The 22,046-nt window shown below is 43.4% G+C and overlaps 1 protein-coding gene across 15 annotated transcripts in view; it reads right to left on the reverse strand.

The window, feature by feature from the left end:
• Nucleotides 1–22,046, reverse strand: part of MECOM (MDS1 and EVI1 complex locus) — a 313,801-nt gene that overhangs the window by 8,502 nt on the left and 283,253 nt on the right. For 12 of the 15 annotated variants that reach the window (XM_068691592.1, XM_068691593.1, XM_068691594.1 and 9 more), the window contains 5 exons: nucleotides 15,377–16,733; nucleotides 13,355–13,442; nucleotides 10,450–10,476; nucleotides 2,774–2,940; nucleotides 1,467–1,544 (listed from right to left, as the gene is read on the reverse strand). In XM_068691592.1, coding sequence (XP_068547693.1) covers nucleotides 1,467–1,544; nucleotides 2,774–2,940; nucleotides 10,450–10,476; nucleotides 13,355–13,442; nucleotides 15,377–16,733 — 1,717 coding nt within the window. The remainder of the gene's footprint in view (nucleotides 1–1,466; nucleotides 1,545–2,773; nucleotides 2,941–10,449; nucleotides 10,477–13,354; nucleotides 13,443–15,376; nucleotides 16,734–22,046) is intronic. The other 3 variants (XM_068691595.1, XM_068691596.1, XM_068691607.1) reach the window with 2 other exon arrangements.

Genomic DNA, 22,046 nt, shown 5'->3' on the forward strand with positions numbered 1-22,046 from the left:
TACCGTGCCAATGTGAGTAGTTTAGTCTATCACTCTGGTACCAGAGGCATCAATTTTCATACTCTGCAGTGATTTGGAGTCCCTAAAGCCTTTACTGTATTGCTCTTTAAGCCATTACTAAGTCATACTATAACTATTCCAAATTCTCTTGCTGGCAACCAGCCAACAGGCTTCACCACTTTAGTTTTTCAATCTTTCACTTCTCCTGTGCGTCTCTGCATGTCTTTTACGCTTGTCAATGATGTCAATTTTTTTAGTGCTGAAATCGCCCATTATGCTACTAATTGTTCCTGGCTTTTATGTAGCAGACAAGTATTACATGCATCAAGACCTTTCTTCAATAAAATTAGATGTGAATCTCATTTCCCAAAGAGACTAGAGGCAAAAAAAAAAAACATATTGTTTCCTCCCAAACAATGAGCTTAGTCTGCTCTTTACAGGTCATAAAATGCAGAAATTTGTGCATTTGTTTTACTGGAACACGTGCTGGCTTCTTTCCAGCTGATTTAAATTAATCTTTCATTTTCAATAAGGTAAAGCTTCCATACACATTGCTGTGTGTAACTGTCCTGGATAAAATATCACATACATATCCTTATCAACAAGAGAGTAAGCTCACATGGGTTTTGGTTAATCAGACCTCAAAAAGGATCCAGATTAGGCAGGAAACTAATAAATATAGTAATGTCTCTGCAACTGGGACCTTTCAGAAATCAGATGATTGACAAAACACCCAACTTTGGGCTGCAAATAACACCACAGAGTTCTTATATTAAAATAAATAAATAAATAAATAAAAATTGTAAGGGAAAATGTGACCATGAGCCTTACTGAAAATCACTTCATCCCTGCTCATTCAGAAATGCCAGCTATCCCGCAAGGCAAAGGCAGGACTCGCAAATGGCGCCTGGGTGGCTGCTTGAGGCAAAAGAATTTCACAAGCTATGACCAAAACCTTTCCCCATCGCTGCAGCTCGAACCTGAATTGCAGCATCATGTACAGCCACCCTTGTCTGGAGGAGTACAAAAAGCCTTGTTCAAAACAAAGGCAAACGTTCACGTTCTCCAGCGTCACTGGAGCAGGACTCCAAGACACAGCTTTACGTTCCCGTGAAGAATAGAAATTTTATGGTGAGTTTAAGTGGGAAAAGAGTTCTGCCAATAAGGGCACCACATTTCTAACAGCAAGACAAAAATCCACCCAACCTCTACTGACAGTGACCTGTGTGACCACAAGCTGTTTGGAAAGCACTGCCTGTTCTCAGGTAGGAAACCAAAAAGCAACATGGGGACATGCCTGTCGCAATGGCAGTGGTGTCTCACCCCAAAACTCCCTGAGGTCAGAGCCAAAACCATTATTAATATCCATGGGCTGTTAACAAGCAAGGCTGTTGAACACATGGACCTCTGCTTTATTCACTTGACCACACGCACGACCACCAACACGCGTTAAGGGGCTGCTGTACCTGTAGGGCTGCTCTCCAGTGTGCGTCCTCAGGTGACGGGTTAGGTTTGCAGATCTTGGGAAAATCTTGCCACAGTATCTGCGATGAGAAAAGGCTCGATAAGGCAATGCAACATTCACTGGCTTCGTTCCAGTTTCAGCTGCTAGAGGCATAGCCTCACTGATATAGGGTACTATTGGCATTATTTTGGTGTAAAGACACTTCAATAAAAGCATGCAGCAAACAGAAGCAATTGAGACACACATGTACACGCAGAAGAATGGAATTGGAATTGCTGGCACTGAGTGGCTTTTCTAGTGCATACACAAACAATACATGAAAACACGCGAGTTTTAAATATCACCCCAAATTTCTAGGCTCACTAAGTGCTTATCTGTCACATTCAGATTTGGAATTATGAGAATCTATTATTAAAGCCTTGTATTTCAGCCTCGATGTAAGCAAATTTCAAACCTTTCAACCAACTCTAAGTGTCAGCAAATGTGACATCATTCTGTGCATTGAATAGGATCAGACCAGACAAGACTCAAAGACCTAATCCATCAAGGTATGTTTCTATAACAACATGTCTTGAAAGAAGGTGACATGTTTTCAAAAAGATCAGATAAACTGATATGCCACTGTCAAACGCCTGCGCATTCTGGAGATGATATAGAGACCCAAACAATGCAATTTAAAAACCATTCTCCAAACTCTGCAACATGTCATAGGACCAATAATGGTAATATATATATACACACATATATGTTACATATAAACAATATATACCTCGTTAGCCCTCCCCACTCATTTGAGTAGCACATTAATATTCAGGTTATAATCAGTCCAGTTCTATTAATCACATTCAGCCCATTTTTGCATGAGGACAGAGCATGCACAGCTCTCAAGAGAATGAGGCTGGTGGTTGTTTCGCATGACAACTTTGAAGGCTGCATCCCTTTACTTGTAACATCCCATTATTTTTTTTTTTTTCACAACATGACGTGCAAGCCTTCAAAATAGCTGTGCAGCTAATTCTGCTCCCGTTGGCTAAACTCTTATACATTTGGGTTGGATGTATGGCCACAATCATCTTAATTGTTTTTTTTTAGGTCTGTATACTTATGTCCTAATAGATCATGTATTTTATCACTGATCCTTTGGATTATTAAAGAGAGGAAAACAAGAGAAAAACGGGTCTGTAGTTTACAATCAAAAAACTCAATGATGAAAGCACACTTGTGGATAGGAAAGGGAGGAGAACATTTGGAAAAGGTGTTGTCTATCTAATAGCTTCCACCCCATTCATCGAGCTGCCGTGGGGCTACCTGCAGGTGTAGCGCTCCTTGCCCTTACGCAGGAGGGTCTCGGGCAGGGCGCTCGGGGGGGCTCGGAAGTTGAACATGGACGGCACCGACTGGATCAGCTCGTTGGCCTCTGGCTTCAAGGCGCTAAAGCTCTCCAGCTTCTCGGCCATGTTCTCGATGGCTGACATCTGCAACAGAAGATGGCACAACACCCGTCACGGTGAATACCGCTCTGCCTGCTTTGAAAAACCTAGGTATAAAGCACACATGCTCCCAAGAAACAAGCAAACAAACAAAAAAAAAACAAATGCAGAGCTGCAGTCACAAAAATTACTGGGCAAATTAGGCACCTTGGTGGCCATGACCTTGTCCCTCTTGGAGTAACTCCTGTAACTGTTGGACTGGGTGCATTCCTCGGCAAGGCCAGTGCACAGCAGAACTCCTGTCCTAATTTCCAAAATGGAAAGCTGCTTCCATACAAGATCTAAGTTAGCCAGTGTTCATTTTTTTGTATTTCTTCTTATTTTCTTCTTACTTCTCAGCATCTACAGAAATACAGCTTGTGCAGTCATGTTCTTTGGGTGGGTGTCTGAGTCTGAGCAAACCACCTATTGAACTCTTGCCATTTTTGACCAAATCAACAGAAAATACAGAGATCCCAATAACTGAATTCCTGATTTAGTCATTTTTTTTTTTAAATAAAGTACTTGCAGGGGAAAAATACCATAGAGGACACCTTATAAACACTCTAGCTCAACCAAACACTGAAACACACCAGAGAGGCTCTGTCATTGACCCAGCCACATCCAAGCATTCAGTAAAGTCTTCTTACACATCAAAGTCAAATGCCATGAGAGAAATCCATAAGAAATAAAGCTTTGGTGGGCTTGGTGCTATGTGTTTGTTCACATTACCACTTAGATGCCTGTCGGGTTTTCCTACAACGTCTTTATACTTCTGCTCTACTCTCAGTTGTTTGCAAGCCCTACTCACTTTGGGATGCCACCTCTCGGTGTAGCTGTCTTTAATTTTCAGGGACTGGGCATTAAACCATTCCTGGAGATTGGCTGCCTTTAAAGTGGAACTGACCACAAAAAAATGCTCCAAAACCACCAGCATTGTCACTTGGAGAAAAAATAAAATAATAATACAATAAATTATAAAACAAAAACACAGAAACCCAAGATAGGCACCTAAAGACCATGACAGCATGAGCCCTGCAAAATGCTTTGGTTGAACGAAGGAGGAAATGTCATTGAAGACAAGAAGCTGAATGCTCCTTAGCCATGGCAGTGCTGGGTGCCGCAGCACTTCCCAAGTGCTCACTAACCATCCCCCTGCCTGGGCACACGGATCGCTGTCATAAACCTGCATCAACCAAGTGCCAGCTGGGAGAACACCTTTGCAGCCCATTCATCCATAAGAGACTGCTCTGATTTTTTTTTTTTTAATTTTATTTTAATGGAAAGAATTCCATGCTTGTCTCTGAAATGACTGCTCACGTGCTGGTTAGCTCTGGCTTTGTGGTGGTGGTGTTTTGTTTTTTTTTTCCCTTTAGCCTGTAGCCTGCCCTCTCATTTCATGCTCAGACTCCTAATGCCGAGTACAAATTGCAATGTACAGGGTACCACTGCCAATTTGCCAAATGTCTTTCATCAAACACAGTGAAAGAAAAAAAAAATCTCAGAGGGAAGTCAAGATACATTTACTTGTCAGGCAACAAATGGGAAAGCATTGCGAGGCAGTAGGGGCTGTAAGCTCTGGGGTTTGATTCATAATCACTCAGCTGCTAAAACATTCTCCACAGATGCAAGTGGACAGCACATTTGTCAATATGAAGGATTTTGACATGTACTGATCACAGGCGTGAGATATGTAATGATGATGCTGCTGGGAGAGGAGGTAATTCTATCTCGGCAGAGAGATGTCATTATCAACCCATACAACTCAACATTACCATATATTTATATGACTCCATATTTTTCTATAGGAAGAATTGATTCTTAAAGCTTTTATAATAGTCTTTCCCCTGCCTTTAATTCCTTCTAATTGTTCCCTGCAAGAAATCGTTTGTCAATTTTGCAATTGTGGAAAATAAATGGTTTGAATGAAAAACGACCTTTGGCCTTCGGGCTGATTAGCAGTGACAAGACAGTGCGTGGGTTATGATAGCACATATTTACGGTGAAGAATAATAAGGGCACCGAGAAGTATAATAAATGTTTTATTTATGTATATTTAATATTCAAGTCAGTTTCATTATCTAGTGATTTTAAATCATTTTTGGATCACCATTCCTCATGTACGTGGCTCCCTACAGTAATATATTAAAGAAACTATTTTCCCCTTTACATTTAAAATGGCTTAGTCATGCTTTTTTTTTTTTTATTTTCAGGATTTTGCAGAGGAGAAATTGATACCGATTCTTCTCTAATGTACACTGGTGTAGCTCAGCACTAACTCTGTACTGCCTCCAGGATTACATCGGTCCCAAAATAGGTATGAAATCAGGACCTAATCTTAAAGCCCTCATTCAGAGGAAATCCAAGCACTTCCAATTATTTTAAAGTATTACAAGATTTCCAAAAATACATTTCTCACCGTAGGAATGACTATTGTGTTGTTTTTTTTAAGACTGATCCATGTAGTTACCTGGTATGATTTATATTTTTCACGAAAGGCAACAAAGGGAAGTGCTTGGCCCGACGTCTTTGCTGATAAAAATCAGCATCACCCCACTGCTGTCGCTGTAATTACAGCAGTTACTGGCTGCTGGGGGTACGGCTCACAATGCCGGGGCGTTTTCCTAAGAATAATGAGAGCAATAAATTCTTCTTTTTTAGAAAGGTCACAACTTCACAGAAGCCAGCCCCGGTGAAGGTGTGGTGAGGATGAGAGGTGAGTTTGCTCCACGTCAGCCTTCCCAGCCCAGACTGTGCTCCACCATGAAGGTCGCCAGCTCTGTGCAGGAACTGATGCTCTTCCATAGAAAACTTTCTCCTGGTGCAACTGAGGCTAAAAGCTAAAATACCAGTGATGGGAAAAGGAAACGTTGCACAGAGGTTTGGAGAGCATAGGAAACGGAGTGAATTGCAAAGCACTGAAGGTCTGGGAGGAGGGACGGCTGCTGGCACTTGGCTCCACGTGGCCGGTGCTCAGGGCCTTCAGGATGCTCTCCCTGTTGCCTCCCAGCTGCTTCCTCACTCCTCATCCTCTGCTTCCTTTCCCCAGCCTCTTTGGGGTGCCCTCAGTGCCGCACAGCACCCGGCACAGGATTTGCCATGGGGGTGATGTGCACGGGGGCAGCACAGGCTTGCTGCAGCCCACAAAAGCTCTGCCATCCCTGCCCCACAGCGTGGCCTCACCCCCTTCAAATTTAGGCCAACATCCACTGCTGAGGCCCCAGGGACACACAGGTGGGCATCCAAGGAGCAGACCTTCTGCCTGATGTCTTGCATCAAACATCAGAAAGGAGAGGTGCGAGAGCTTTACCTGGAGGTTGCCTCTCGATTACTGCGTTGAACAGGGCTGGCTTTGGCTCCGATCTAAGCCCTTTTTGAATCCGTTTATGTTTTTGTCAAGAAGTTCACCAATTTAATTAGGTGCATATGAAAAGATGCCGTCTTTTGTTCCTTTTAAGCCTTTTGCCTGATAATTCAGCTGGGTGCCCCTCATTTTTTGTCTTGTAGAAACTAATGAATAACCATTTCTCATTCAGGTTCTGCTCACCATTCACGGTTTTACAGAGCTCTGGCACAGCTCCCTCGGGCATTTCTTTTCCAAGCTGCAAAATCAAAACCTACTTGGGCTCTTTTTGTGTGGAAGCTGTTCCCTGTCTCTGATCGTCGCAGTTGCACTTTTCTGTGTCTTCTCTAATTCTGTGTCCTTTTTGAGAGGGGCTTCAGCTGTATTCAAGATCCGAGAGCAATATAACACATAATGATGCTTTCAATTCCTTTCTGCTAAGCACTCAGATATTTTCATAAAACTATTGACTTCAAGACCCTTGTCCTGAATGATGAGAGTTAAGAGTTACACTTTCCCTTCAGTGTTACGTGGTACTTATCGACATTGAGTTTTATTCTTATTTGAATTCCTGGTGACTCAGCTTTCTGTGAAACCTCTGCAAAATCTTCACAGTCAGCTTTGGATTTAGCTGATCTCAATAAACTGTTGGCTCTTTGTTCTTTGCCTGTTTACCCTCCATCCCATGCTGTTTACAAACATTTTTAATCATCCAGATCCCAGTGACACCTCTGGGTGAAGTTGGTGATAAACTCCAACTACTGCAAAAATTGCTTATGTATTCTTATCCTTTTTTTTCCCTTTTATTTATTTATTTATTAAGATGTTTTTTAATCCAGAAGGCTTTGCTATACTGCCCAGGGTCTGTAGGAGCTCTCAGTGAGAATTCCCATTTTGAAGCACAACCCAATGCTTCAAAGCACTGTTAAAGCAAGATTTGCTTCCATAGGAGCTGTGCTGACTGTGGAGATGTTACTGTGGTGAGCAAGCCACCAAGCTCCTGGAGGATGCTGCTGCTATAGCATCAGTGCTGGGAGGTCCGGTGGGTGTCCGTGGCCACCCCATCACTCCAGGAATGGTCCCCAGGGACCACCAGAAATTAAAAGCTGTCGGAAGAGCTCTGCACCCCAGCAAGCACCCAAGTGCCGTGGCCATCCCGCAGCGGGACCCGGGGAGGAAGGCACCACTTGGCCCCAGGGATTGGATTAGTGTAATCACCGTGTCCCAGGTGAAAGCTCTCCCGGGAGGCAGGGGAGCGAGGAGATATTATTCTGTATTTACATCAAGTTCCTGCATTATGGACAGGTCGCGTCTCTTCCCGATCCGAGATCGGTGACTGACGGTGTTTTACAGAGAGCAGGAACTTTTGATTTACATCGATGCGTTGTTGATTCTATCTGCGTCCAGATGTCTGGAAAAGGAAGCAGCTTTCCCCCACCTCCCTCCCGCTCCCCGAGAGGCTATTAACCTCCTACTGACGCAAACTAACATGTAGTCACAATTCCCCAGCTCGGGCTCAAAAATGCAGACATTACCATAATCGGCTAAAACAAGTATTTATAAACATTTCAACGGGCAAGATACCATCAGCAGGGGCCCTGGATATTTGTCTTAAAATTTATTAACCAGCAGAAGAGAAAGTGGCATAAATAAAGCAAGGTTTGTTGTTGCTGCTTTTTAAGAATAACCTGATGATATGAAATAATCTAGCAGACAATGTCATGAATTACGTGACCTCGTGTTTTAGAAGCTAGACTCCTTCGATGCTATTATCGTAAAAACAACTGACTTTATAGCTATAACTCATGGGAAAAGAAAGGTTCAAATGTTTGCCTTCTATTTTTACTAGTGTTATTTAGAGAAATCTTGAAAATCCAACTACTGAAGTTCAGGATTTCTTCCTCCCCAGTTCAAGTTATGCTGCTTTCTCTAAAAATTATGACTTGTGAATTTGTTGTAATGCATTTGGCCATCCAGCCACGGAACTTGGCTGAGCTATATTCATGTCCAAAGCACCCAGCACACGTGGCTGAATTTATGAAGCAGTAGCAAGAAACTCCAGCTGATCCCCAGCATAGATCCAGAAAAACTGGATTTGGGTTGATGCCACTGGTGGGGATTTAGCTAATCTAACAGAATGGATCGTGTCCTACAATGCGCCCAGTAAAATGAAGCTTTGTTAATATACTCATAACATTTCACATATTTTAAAAATTATTTTAATTGTTTACAATGATTCTCCACAATGGTATTGCAAATAAAATTTGAATCTAATTACAGAATCTCTTTATAGAAACCTTCTCTTGATGGGACCAGAAGGGAATGAAAAAGTCCACGAGGTAAATAAATTGGGATCTATCCAAGAGAGGGTGATTCCCATTGAGCTGGACTACAGCCTTTCTGCCAAACAAACAACGTGAAATAATCTTGAAATATGTGGCACATGCACCTCTGAATTGAGACAGAAAGGCACATGTGACATAGTCAAATCTCCTGAGATGAAGATTCACCCATGAATCTGCATCCTGCCCTAGGCGCTTTACATACTGATTGCTGCTGCTGCTGCTCAAGCACCAGTGTGGCCAAAAAAAAAAAAGATGACCAAAATTTGAGGACCAAGCCAATGTCAAGGAAAGCAGACAGAAGAAACTGACTGCATTGGGGCTTTCAGCTTGCCAAACACCCCCAAAGCCTCTTTTCTGAGGGTCAGCGTGCACGGGCCAAATCACAAATCCTACCACAGGCCCTGGATACTGCTACGTTAAATTCACTCTGGTACAAAGAAGTTGGGTAACACCTCTTGTGCTCTCCAAGCCCAGCATCTAACCCTGTGTCCCAGCTTCTTATCATCTGAGGCTTGCTTAGGATTCATGGAAGATACCTGCAGCCTTCCCTTTGGTTGTTTTACTGGGGCAGAGGCTCTCAGTGGGGCACTAAGACCAACGTCAGTGGAACAGGTTTTGGGTACAGACCTTCCTACGGACCCAGACACCTCGCTGTGATCGAGCTCAGTGGGTGCTCACAGGAGCCTTTTGGGGCCTGCTGACCTCGTTTCACCTCAGGATCCTAGCAGTCATCATTTTACAGATAGAAATCAGGGCTTTAAAGCCATGTGGACACAAAGCAGAGCTCCATGGCTGCTCATGGACCACAGGCACGTGGAGGAGAACCAGGACAGCGCCCTTCCTGGGCACCCCATGCTGGGATGCACGCAGGAGGGAGCACATCGCCACCTCAGCCCGTGTTTTATGAAATCCTGGCTACACCTTGTGCAATTAGTCCATGTCTCACTGCGAGTGATGAGCGAGCGTGAGTCAGGCCTAGAGCCACAGCCGCCCGGCCCCAGCTCTCCCCTCCGAGACCCGAAGCTGCGAGGTTGGGAAAAATCTGGGACAAGTATTTATGGGATCGCCGTGCAGCGAGGGCCAGCAATGGGAGAGCACAACACGGTGTTATTTCACTTGCATCTGCAAAAGCAGTTGCTGTGGCTCTTTTTATATTTTTTTTCTGGAGTGATTTAGACATATTAAAAATAACATTTTATAAAAATAGAAGAGCATGCTCAAGTTTATCCCACAGATAGAGAAAGCACAATTCCCGTTCACATAAGGGGGACTCTATGTAACTGCACATACAGGACAAATTTGACACAAGCACTGCAAATAAATGGGTGTTTTATTTGGGCTTTAAATACAGCAATGAGCAATTAAGCTCAAAACTTCAAAGCTATTAAAGTGACTAACTCCCACTGAAGCCAATATGAGACAGAAACGTGCAGCCCTCCGAGGCTCTATATTTTAATGTCTAGAATGCAGATTAAATATTTATAACTATTGCAATCTAACAAGATTTCAGCCTGAAAATTTTCACTGCAATCTCTGAAGGAAACGCCTTGGAATGATTTCAGTTAAATATAAACAAAGACTTCATTTTGAAACCCTTACTTACTTAGGTAAAGCTCCCATTGCCTTCACCAGATAAAAACTGCAGGCTTAGATGAGTGAAAATAAAGCCAATTGGACATAACAGATATTTATCTGCTACAGCTACAACACACTGTAGGAAAGAGTGGCATGCTCCGTGATTGTGTGGTAAGCTATCTTTCATATTATATTTTTCTTATGCAATTTATTTCACAATGATTAAATCAAAAATATAAGCAATGAACTTACCCAAATTCTTTGATCAGGCAATTGGAACTGGGAGCAAAATTGAAACAAAAACAACACATTATTCCTGCATTGGAACCCTCATTGCAATCAAACTACTAATTAAGATTTTATTTAAAGATACTAATTAAGACATTATCCTGGATGATTTGTTGCATCGGGGCATTCTCTCCCTAAAAACACTTGTAACAGCAAATTACTGTGAAATACAATTACGTGACCTAATCTTTCGCAGCTTTTGGCCACTGGCACTGGGAGGAGTTTTGCAGGGACTGCAGGGTTTATGCCTTTAATCTCTAGTCCAAAACCTATTTTAAAGATCTGCTTGTTAGTGGTCCTATTATCAAGTTTAAAAAATTAAACTCTTGTTTAATCAAATGGAAAGTTTCAGAAATAAATTCACCTACAGAAACACAAATTTGTAGGACGCAAACAATGACAAATATTTTGCTCCTGTTTTACAGAGACAGAGCCTGCCAGCAGAAAATGAAAACTTGTGGTGCAGTCCACACCTGTGCTTTTACAGGGGCAAACGGGACTATAAAACAACAACACTTTTCTGCGAGCCGTTCCCCAGTCCTCTATAAACGCCGCGCCAAACTCTGCCTTTGCAAACAGGAGGCTCCATTCCATTCATGTCAGCAAGAAAGCAAATTTGGACATTTACTTTTTTGACAGGACATGTGATGGTGGTTTCCTTTTTTTTTTTTACAGTGTATTATGAGTGTATGTCACACCGATGGCTTTTCTATCCTCCCAACTCAGAAGTTACACACTTTAACCTAGCGGACAGGTAAGTGGTAAAAAGAAAGCCAGTCTTAACCCTGGATTTTTTTTTGTATTGCAAATGAGCAATGTGGAGGGATGGGCAAAAAGGCAGAATGCGGCTGGAAACACGGCAGGAAAACCCTGCAGCCACCTGCAGCAGCACAAGCAGCCTGCAGCCATCCCCCTGCCCTGCAGTGCTGCTGGCAGGGCACAGCCCCAGCACCGCGGGGAGAGGACTCTGCCCCCGGCCAGCCCCAGAAGCACGGAGGTGGCATCTGGTGTGGTGACGGTGCTGGGACTTTCCACAGGCACCAAGGAGAGGTCTAAGCAGTGCAGGAGGGGGCAGATCCTGCCCACTAGTAGCAGAACTCCTCTTGTTTCCAGTTCACCTGAACGCCCACGTCACCCTCTCCTAGCACCCTACAGATCTTCCTCCAGGTTTCCCCCTGGCATGCAACCCACTCACACAAAGCTTCGCAGAAAAGTATCCAGCTCCTTCCCATCCCAAACAACCTCCTAATAGTGCAATTTTATACCAAGAACCTCCTTCCACACCTGCTGATGGCATCAGACCAACTTGTGCTGAAGCCTGCAGTCCCTTCAACTCAACAAGGATTTACACCTGAAAATCCAGCAAGGACTCAGCAAAATGTTATTATTTCTTCCATTGATACAGCACCTTAAATAGCCTAATTTGAATGATTTACCATTAATGTACAGCCCTTTTTTTGTTCTAACAGGATCAGTTACTTGATGAACCGGCCAGTTTTACACCAGGGGAGACAAAGAGGATTCAGCTCCCAGCTGTGCATTGGTGCATTAATACTATCTGCTACGGACTGGGAATTTCTACTTGTCACTTCACAACTCTGGCAAATAGGATAACTCAGCAAGAGGTGCTGAGCTGCTATTAAATCTTGTACATAAATTCTCAACAATTTTAATACTTAATAAACCCTTCACTTCCTACAGGCATTGCAACTGGGAAGACCTGTGGTGCTTCTGCACTCTCCACCCATGCAAGAGCATTACAGCAGTGTATCTGCAACGAGACACACCATCAGCTCTCCTTCCCACATCTCCACCGGTCCCATGCTTCAGAATATATTCTGTACAATCTGGCTAAACTGGGAAAAAAAAAAAAAAGGCAAATTGTGGCAGACTAGTGATGTGGTCTGCCCAGGAATTCAGAGGAAGCTGCACCAGAGACAGGAGCTCGTGGCTGCACAAGACCCACGTGGGTGTCACTATTAGGGTGAAACTGCCCATAGTCAGCAAGGGGTTTAAATATGCAAATAACACATAGCATTTTATTTCAAGAGTAAGACTATTTTTTGCAAAAATATTTATTTTGCACACTTTTTTTTTTTTTTGCAAAACTGCCTCGAGCAAAGAAGAGGAGAACAGAATGAATGTGCAGTGCTGCTAAAGAACAGCAACATGCAGACTGCACACATGTACTCTTTCTATAGTGCATACACACTGTGCTTGTTGTTCTGCTCCATGGACACCCTCGTAAATTGTTGTTCAGCAAGTAAGAAGCAGGATTTTGGCCTATGAACAACACAGCAGCCCTCTCATATAGCATGGCTTCAGGCATGGAGAAAGGACCCTACAGAGTCACTGCACACGCTATCATCCATGACTGCTAGATGGGACGTTTGCATTAGGAGGGTTGAATGTATTGGGTAGAAGGTTTTCTCTCTTTTCTGGGAGTCCTCTAATATTAAGAAAAGCAATCGATTGTATAAAAGTAAGCAAGTAACTGGGATGCTCAGTTTTGCTTGCCCAACTTTGGATCTACACCGACTCCCTGAAGGCAATACTGCCTCCACTGCAGCGGCCCTGAAAAAGATGGGCAGCTGCGAGCGTTGGTGGCGACGCTATGGTTATGGAGGAACACGCTTCTAAAACATACATGTAGTTCGAATCTGGCTTCCTCTATAATCAAAACATGTTGTTTCATCTGCAAAACATCAAGAAGCCCAGAACAATGCTTACGCTTTTCCACCACAATGGTGAAGCAAAAACTGTGTGTTTTAGGAAATCCAAAAATGACTAAGACCGCATTCATTTCTCTGCACCTGCTTTGAAGCACCAATAGGCTTGTTTACAACATCAAAATTCCAAAAATACTTACTTGTGGATGAAACAAGAATCCCGGGGAAGGTCTCAAGTATTTCTCTTTTAAAGCTTCGAGTGGGTCAGTTAACTTTCTTTTCTCTACTCTGTAAATGTTAAAATTAGATTTGCTTATGATGAATCAGCCTCAGATATTAATAATTATACAGCTACTCATGTTTAAAACAGTCGATTATACATCAAGCAGTTTGTTTCTCAGAGGTAATGGTAAGAGATAAGGAAGTACAGTCAGCCCCGGGTTCCCGCATGCGGCTCATTACGACGGGCGGGGGCTGCGGACTGCTGTTGAAGGGCGATCGTGCCCTTTACATGGGAAGTAATCCCGCTTCAAAAGACCAGCAATAATGATAGCAAAAACCAGTGACTAACTACCGAGGATTTTTATGAAGAAATAAGGTGACCAAGTGTGCTCTCCACTCAGAGGAGTGGAATTCAGGGCAACAGGAGCTGTGAGAAAGAGATGCCTTCTCGCCTGCCCATGCGAGACCTCGCCGTCACCATCCTCTGTGCATGCCAAGGTGGCCCTAAATGGGGCTGTACGAGAAATGCAGGCTTGCAGGAAGGCACTGGAGCTGACCTGCCACCAAGCAAGACTGTGATCAATTAATGTGTGCATTTAGGCTGTGAAGCACAGTGTGGGTGATTCAAAGCAGTGTGGAAATTTGAGGTCTTTTTGCTTTTTCTGTCACTGATGTGTACAGTTTAAGGGACAGACCCTGTTGTCCTTCCGTAGATGTAATTCATGGCAAAGGAAGGCTCGGTAACAAGCACCCTTGTACTATGTTGCCAGAATTTCTATAGGCTTTGTTAGTTTGTAATGCAGGACCACAAAACACGAATCATTATTTCCACTGCTTCAGGCATTTAAAATCACCGTGACACAAACACCTATGGTCTAATACAGATATCAAACTGACATAAATAAAATCATCTCAATAAATAGCATCAGACCATGTTTCTTCACAATGAATACCTGTTGTCTTAGGTGAGAGCACTGTGCAAGAACTATGCCCGCAGCATTTCTTTTTAGATAAAGTAATAACAAATTAAAATCATTTTCATGGACATAACTTTTTTAACAATAGGCTGTAAAATTGGTCATTTAGATTATAAACAAACATTTTTTTTTGGCTGATATTCCCCTAGACTAATTTAGATGCATGACTTCAGCTGATTGCAGATATGGAAGCTGAAAGGCAAAGGGCACAAACGGGGGCTGACGTACACAGGATGTAGGTGAAATCCAGATCCCAGGGAGACTGGTGTCAGCTCTACTGGAAGACACCGAGGGGTCGGGATTTTACAACTGGTTTTCAAAACCTCGCTTGACTGACGGTGTCTGCTTGTGTGCCCGTCAAAGCCAACACAAAGGCTCCCATTGATTCGTAAGGTAGATCAGATTAACTAACCCATGGTTAGGCTTTGTACACACAGGGACATTGTGCCTTCAATTATACTAATGAAATGCCTAGATAAATCCAGCCATTACTCAAATCAAAGCTAAAAGGGGCAGAAATCACTCTCAATTTCCATACTTTTTGTACACCTCAGGATAAATTTGCTTCTTGTTGTACTTATGAGATCTTGCCATTTAATTCAGGAAGAACAAAGAGGTGGTGCACAACTGGCAGCCTTTTGGGACGCACTCTGATTTCCAGGGAAGAGAAGATGCAGGAGGCAGTAAAGCCAGGTTGGAAGCATTTTGGAAGAAAAGTAATTTGTGGCAAACCAGTGCTGTCAAACACACAGTAAATATAAAACCACTTACTACTGATGCCAATGCATCTACGGGCTACAGTCCTGCACATCAGGCTGCACAGGTTAAACCAACAACTCAGTGCAAGTAGGGCAGTAATGACAACTTGCTAATTATGGCATTACCACACCCAGGGCGTGCAGGTCGGCAGGCAGCCTGCCCCTTTCCCCCTGCAGTGACCTCTGTAGGGTCAGCAGGAGGGGGACGGGGTTGTCCCGTGCAGACCTAACTGCTGTACCAAAGGGTGCCAGAGAGCAGCGTTACCTGTAAATGGGATCCATAAAGAAGGGAGTCGGTCGGGCGTGCTGCAAAGAGGACTCGGACGCTTTCCTTTGCTCGAGGTCGCCTCCTTTCTTTTCACCAAAGACGTGGTTTTTCCGAGGCTCGGCCTGTTTTGTGCCACTGGCTCGACTTCTGCTGCCCATGCTCAGATCTAGAGGCTGGTCCTGGCTTGCCGCAGGCGGAGCTGCTGGCTTTGAGGGTATGGGAGTAACGGGCTTCTCCTCCTTACGCTTAGTGGTGAGGTCAAAGGGAGACTCAGAGCTTCCCTTTGGGATCTTCTTGAGTTCACTGGGTGATTGGGGTTCCACTTTCAAGGGTAACGGTCTCAAGTCTCTATCAGGAAATGGATACATTGATTGAGAGAATGCTGGAAAAAATGGGAGGGGAAACATGGAAGGGTAAGGTAAAGCTCCAACTTTTTTGTCTTGCAGCCCCACAAGTCCTGTTGAACCAAAGTATTTCTCAGCAATAGAAGCAATAGCCTTTATAGAATCATTCACCGCTCCTGACACCGCAGTCTGCTCCTCTAAAGATGGTGAGAAAATGGAATGATTGCTGTGGTCTTTCTTATTATTTATTGAAGCCAAACTCTGCAGAGAGCTTACTTTGTCTTTGAACATTTTACCATTTTCTTTAAATTTCTCTTTCTCACTTTCAATGTCACTTTCCAGATCAGAGCCAGAGGTGGTTTCCAGGTCACTGCCACTGGGGGTACTGACATCGTCAAGGTCACTACTCTCTGACTGGTCACTGAGTTTCTCATGCGGCCTCTCTTCAGAGGACCTCTCTGGTTGAAGCTCCACTGGCTTATTTTCCCCTACAGATGGTTGCTTATTTAGTGCCTTCAAAATATCCTGGGTGGCTGGCAGTATCTGAGGACTGGTCATGAGGGGACTTTGACTTTTGTTTGTCTGATCTGCGCTCGGTAGTCCTTTAACAGGAGAACTAGTAGGTAGCAAAGGTGGCCTGTGGTACAAGCCTGAAGGAAACAGACCGGGGAAGCTAAAAGAAAATCCAGGAGCTGTTGGAAAGGTAAGACCAGCAGGATGCCTATTGGCTCCAAAATAGTCAGCAAGGCCCGGATTTGCATGATTCATATTAACCATGGACGTTTTATCCATAGCTGGGGTTCCAGGAAGTGAAATGCCTTGGCCAAAAAATCCTCCTGCTGCAAAATGGTTCTTGCCCTCACAAAATCTCCTGTGTTTATTTAAGGAAGACGTAGTGCTGAACATTTGTCCACAGTCTTTGCACTTGATTTGGGTTCTGCAATCAGCATGCATGCGCTTATGTCGACAAAGGTTTGAAAACTGAGTATAGGATTTATGGCAGACCTCACCTGTATGTAAACAACAACAACAACACATCTCAGGCTTTATGGTAATTGCCCCCACCCTCAAAATTTTGCAAATAAAACCATTTTTACCCTCCAAATGTCAATTAGGAAGCCGTTAAGGAGAAGTCTGGGTGCACAAAAGCTATTGTACTGTTCCAAAGCAAGGCATCCAAGCAGACAAATGTCTAAAGACAGCACCAAAAAACCCCCTCCAACAAACCAGAGCAGGTCTGAAATCACTAAAAGATAACGCTTTTGGTTCCTTGTTTGTTCTTTGCATTGCACATTTGATACCATTATTTCGCATTGCATTAGCACCCAGAGCCCTGCCACGAGCTGTGGCTCGGTGCTGTGACACGGATGAACCCACGGTGCTCCTGATGAGCAGGCACTCATGTCCCCAAATGCCTCTGTCAGCATCACCGTGCACACGTGTGAGTTAGCCAGAAACATTTGCAGACCAGCCTGCAAGACCCAAGGAAACGAAAGAGGCAAAGGAGAAGACAACCAGGTATTTCCAAGGGTATGCTATTATTAACAGACATTATTTTTGACTTACAATTAATAAGTTAATCTCATGAAATCCCAGGCTACAGCTTCTCGAGTAACCTCAGTCTGGTACTCTCGCATGCCCAAAGCATTTCTATACGTGTAATGCATACGGTCCCTACAGGTGGCTTAGAAGCCATAACTATAAATCCATGTTTTAATAACTTTACTAGTCTTAATATTGCTTATTTGTTTCTTACACATGAAAAAAATACACCGTATTTCAACAACAATTTCCTTTAAAAATGCAGCTGTATTTGTTTGCGTGTCCGATGCTCAGAACAGCTCAATGGATTTCCTTTCAAGCTCCTCTGGGATGAGAGTAACTTCAGCCTCACAAAAGAAGCACTTGGAGAAAGCCAAGGGGAGATCTGCCTTGATCTCCTGGGCCTGAGCTGGCCTGCGACACTCATAGTGCTGCAGCACAGCTTCCAGCTAGCAATTTTGGTAGCAGGAGGCTGAAAGTCACCCCATCACCAGCACAGAGGAAGATGCACCACTGCGGAGACTGAATCATGTCGATGAAGCCAATGGAATTTTTTTAGTTCCCAATAAAATCTTTACATCGCTTTTTTTCCCTTCTTACATTTAGTGTAGGTTACCATTTTTATGATTTTTTTCTGGCCTTTTTTCCCCACCCTTCGGACGAGCAGGGACAGCAGGCAAGTCCCCAGCTGCGCTATGCGCTGTGCTCTTCAACACGCTAATATTTCTCCGTGTCTCTGGACTAACTTGCTTCTACTGGTATCAGCTCCAGCTTTGTTTAAAAACAAGGCAACAACATTATCAGTAAGCAGCGTTATCCCTCTGTAATAAATCCCCCCCCCCTTTTTTTTTCCCAGCCAGGAAAAAGCATGTTGCCACTGTATTTTTATTTAATTTGCGTTATATCATAGGCTCTCATCTTTCACACATCAAAGCCACACAACAATACACATTGTGTATTCTGAGGCCTTTTTAACAATCATTTTCATGATTTGAGACAGACTGACATAATTTACAATGGCTCTATTTTAAGCCTGCAAAGGAAACTGAATTGAATGTATCCCATCCTGCACTGTTGGTTCCCATGAACTGCAATCACGTCCCCTGACTTCCACTCGCACCAGGGCCTGCGCTAACCTTCCTGCTCGTCCAGATCGCTGCCCTTGAGAAACTTGACCACTTGTTGTCATGTCTCAACTGTTTACCTCTTCAGTAGGCTGCTCCATATCTCAGCAACAATGCTCCCATTGTTCGAGGGCCTGATCCTGCCCACGCTGCACCCACCCCTTTTCCCTATTCACGCCCCATTGACAGCCCTGGGACAATTCGTGGGGTAAAGAGCGCAGAATTGGGCCCAAGCACAGGAAATTTGCTATGCGGTAATTCAGGAAGAATGTTTGTTGCTGTATATCAGTTAGTGTTCCTGTTGGAAATCTTCATTCACAAGGAAAGAAACAGAAGAGAAAGAAAAAAAATGAAAAAGAAGAATAAAAAAAGAGTAGAATAGAGTAGAGTAGAGTAGAGTAGAGTTGCTCTTGTTCCTTTAAAATGTTTGATTTTTTCTTAATAAGTGCCTTCTGTTTCTCTTTTAGGAAAATATTTTATTTGCCTGTTTGATATGAAACTATTTTTTATTTAGTATAGAACTATTTGTTATTTATTTGCTGCAATACAAATCCCTAATTTTCTGCTATTTTCTCCTATTTTTAGCCTCATCCCAGGCATAAGATCTCTTCTAACCCCAAAGAAACTCATTGCCATACCTCAGGTACAGCATCAGGCCCCCCCAGTTAAGCTTACAGAAGCTTTGTGCAGCCCTCACCATCACTGCTGAGCTCTTGCACAAAAAGTTCCTCCCTCTTCGGTGCTGATCACAGAAACCAAAATTAAACTGACCACAACGGTACAACTTGAGTGAGGACATCCACAGGCTTGCAAAACCTTCATCTTGGATATTACGGGCCAGTTCCCATCACATACAAGCAGGAAAACTCCATCCACACTGACGGAGTTATGCCCAATACATTACAGCAGAGCATAAGGCAAAGTATTTTTCTTCAAGAAAAAGAAAATCCCCCTTTTCCCTTTTAAAAATACATGCTTTTACAAAACTAGGATAGTGCATGATTTAAAATAAATCATACTTTTATGGGCTTTTGATTTTCTACCAGGTTGTGCTAAGGGCCTGCTCCTTATCTACAGGATTATATTAAATGTAATGCTGCAGTCGGAGTAGCAACTGGGGGAAAAGGGACTTATTGGCACAGATCTAGTCGTCCTAGAGTTGGTAAGTTCTCCTTTATAGAGCCTTGATACATTATCCATTTATTAGTCTCTATTAAACTACTCAAAAGTCAACAGAACTGAGATATGTTCTACTCCTGGAGAAATGCAAAGAGAGATCCTTACAAACTGTTAAAGAGTGTTGCAAAATATTCATTTGACTAATGCATCTGAGCTCAGCTTTAAAACAAAATCAAATTGATAATGGTAAAAACATTAAAATATACATTTTTTTTTTATTATTATATTGATGAAACAATTAGCTGTTGTACCGAGGAGTTCACCTTTCCGAGGCTGACAGTTATTTAAAGCTATTTAATGAGGTGCCTCTTGCATTTAACAGCCTATTAAAAACATGGGCTTTCAAGGTCGACAAAGAAATGTCGGGGACAGGTCCAAAGTCCTTAGTCCCCAGAGGAGTCTCCCTCTTGGGGGCTGTCCCCTGAAGCCAGGTGGGATGTGACAGCAGCGAGCCGCTCACCCAATGCCCTCTGGTCCTGCAGGAGATCAGCTGTGCAGATCCCCTGCGCTGCCCCGACCTCCACGGGAGTCCCAGGAGCCAGGACTACTCAGGCAGGTCCCTGTTACAAGATCTACCTCTTTTTCACCACATGACTTTTATTTCCAAGTAAAGCTTTGCTTAAAATGTAGTGGATGGGGGACGGTTATCAACTTTAATTGCTTCCACGTATCAAAGCAACAGAAGCTGGGTTTGATTTCTCCTGTTACACCTTATTACATCCTTTAAATCTTAGCGCCATGCTTTTAAGCAACTAACTTGTAAGGGAAGCTTCCCTCCTCGCAGCTTTTATTGCTGCACAGACCCAGGTTTAACGCAAACTCCCAGCCTGTCTCCCAGATTGCAGAAATTCATCTCGTGCTTAAGCACGCTCCGTACCGCGATCGTCTCTGGACCCCAAATTAGCCAGCAGTTAAGTTTGCATATTTTCTGCTTATTAAAAAAATTACTGTAAGTACTATTTTGAATATGTTCGGTCTATTATGGCATGTGGTTTCTATTTGGAGAGGCTGGAGATTTTGCGAAGGCAGTGAGTAATTACCTTAGTGTTGGTGAGTTTTCACTCAAGCTTGGGCGGTGTACTGTAATAAGAGACAGTTGCCATAAACAGACTGGTAGAGTAAATCATGGTGTGTGGCCTTCTGGTGGAAAACAGATATCTCCTTGAGGTGACCCTACCTCCCTCCCATTGCTCAGCAAAGCCTACCAACATGTGGTCTCCAAACCCTTTTGTTCTGTAATTACATGGCTATTATTCAGGGATTGCTCAATGGGTTTTCATCTCTCGTACTGTGCATTTCACGAGCACTGGTTGCTGGTTTGATTTATCAGAATAAATAGTAACAAAAACATTTTAGGATTATTTCATTTGAGAGAGGTGCCACTTTCGCATTTTCATGCCGGGCACTGGCTGCAAGAGGACTAGCTGAAGGTTCCCCACCAGGGCCAGAAACTATTGTTGTTTAATAAGTATAAATTTAAAAGTATAATTACTTAACCTGTAATCCTAGGTCTAAGAATTATTAGAGATGTTTATTATTGGATCGGGTTAGTTATACATCTTCTTGCTGAAGAAGCCCATCAAAAGGATTATCTAACCCAATGGCAGAGACACAGACTTCCCATAAATTAGTCTTGCAAGCCACTACTGCTCCCCTCGAGGCATTATAAGACCCAAAGCACGTGTCAAAGCAGCATTTTAGAGCTCCCTAGGTTTCTATATGCTGAGGAGGCAAATGCCCCAGTCGCAGCTGCCCGCTCCAGCAAACGGGACCGTGCAGTATTGGCTGGAGCTGCAGCTTTGCTGTCTTCTGCTGCAACAGCAACCTGCCGTGCCTAACATGCTGCCTGGCAGAGGTGCCACTTCTCCTGTCAGACTTGGTGTGAAATAGGAGTATGGAAAATACAGACAGCTGGAAAAAAAAAGCACCAAGATGAAAACTGGGTAAATTCTTTTTGAGAACAGCAAAAGGTGAAGAAGTTCAGAGAACAAGGAAGGGAGGTGTTCATAAGGTGCTTTTTAAGCCATAGCAGGTGCCTGAAAAGTATGTGGAGGACATCAGCGCTAGCAAGAACACTGTTCTTAAACATTTTTTGCCTCTGCTTCCCTGGTGAAAGGGAGAGAAAGCAACTTGCAACATTACTGTGCACCCAGATTCCCCAATCTCACACCAGGATCTGGCCAAGTAGCAAACACAACCCTTGGGACTCTGAGGACCTGATTTATAGCCCGGTATGGAGTCAGGCCCACATATCAGGCAAGTTTTATTGTTGGAGCAGCTGTTGGCAAAGCTCTAATAGCTAAACCCAATACTTAAATTCAGGGCATGTAAAAGAGCCTCGAGCAGGGAGGCAAGCTCCTCTGGCTGATATACAATGGCTTTAAGGTTTATTTTCCAATTCCTGCAAAACTCACATTATCTGCTGGAGAGACCCTGTGGCCCAAAATTAATTTCTAAAGCAAAGCAGGCTTTCAGGTC

This window comes from Anas acuta, chromosome 9 (assembly GCF_963932015.1).
Source record: "Anas acuta chromosome 9, bAnaAcu1.1, whole genome shotgun sequence".
In the NCBI taxonomy this organism is placed as follows: Eukaryota; Metazoa; Chordata; class Aves; order Anseriformes; family Anatidae; genus Anas; species Anas acuta.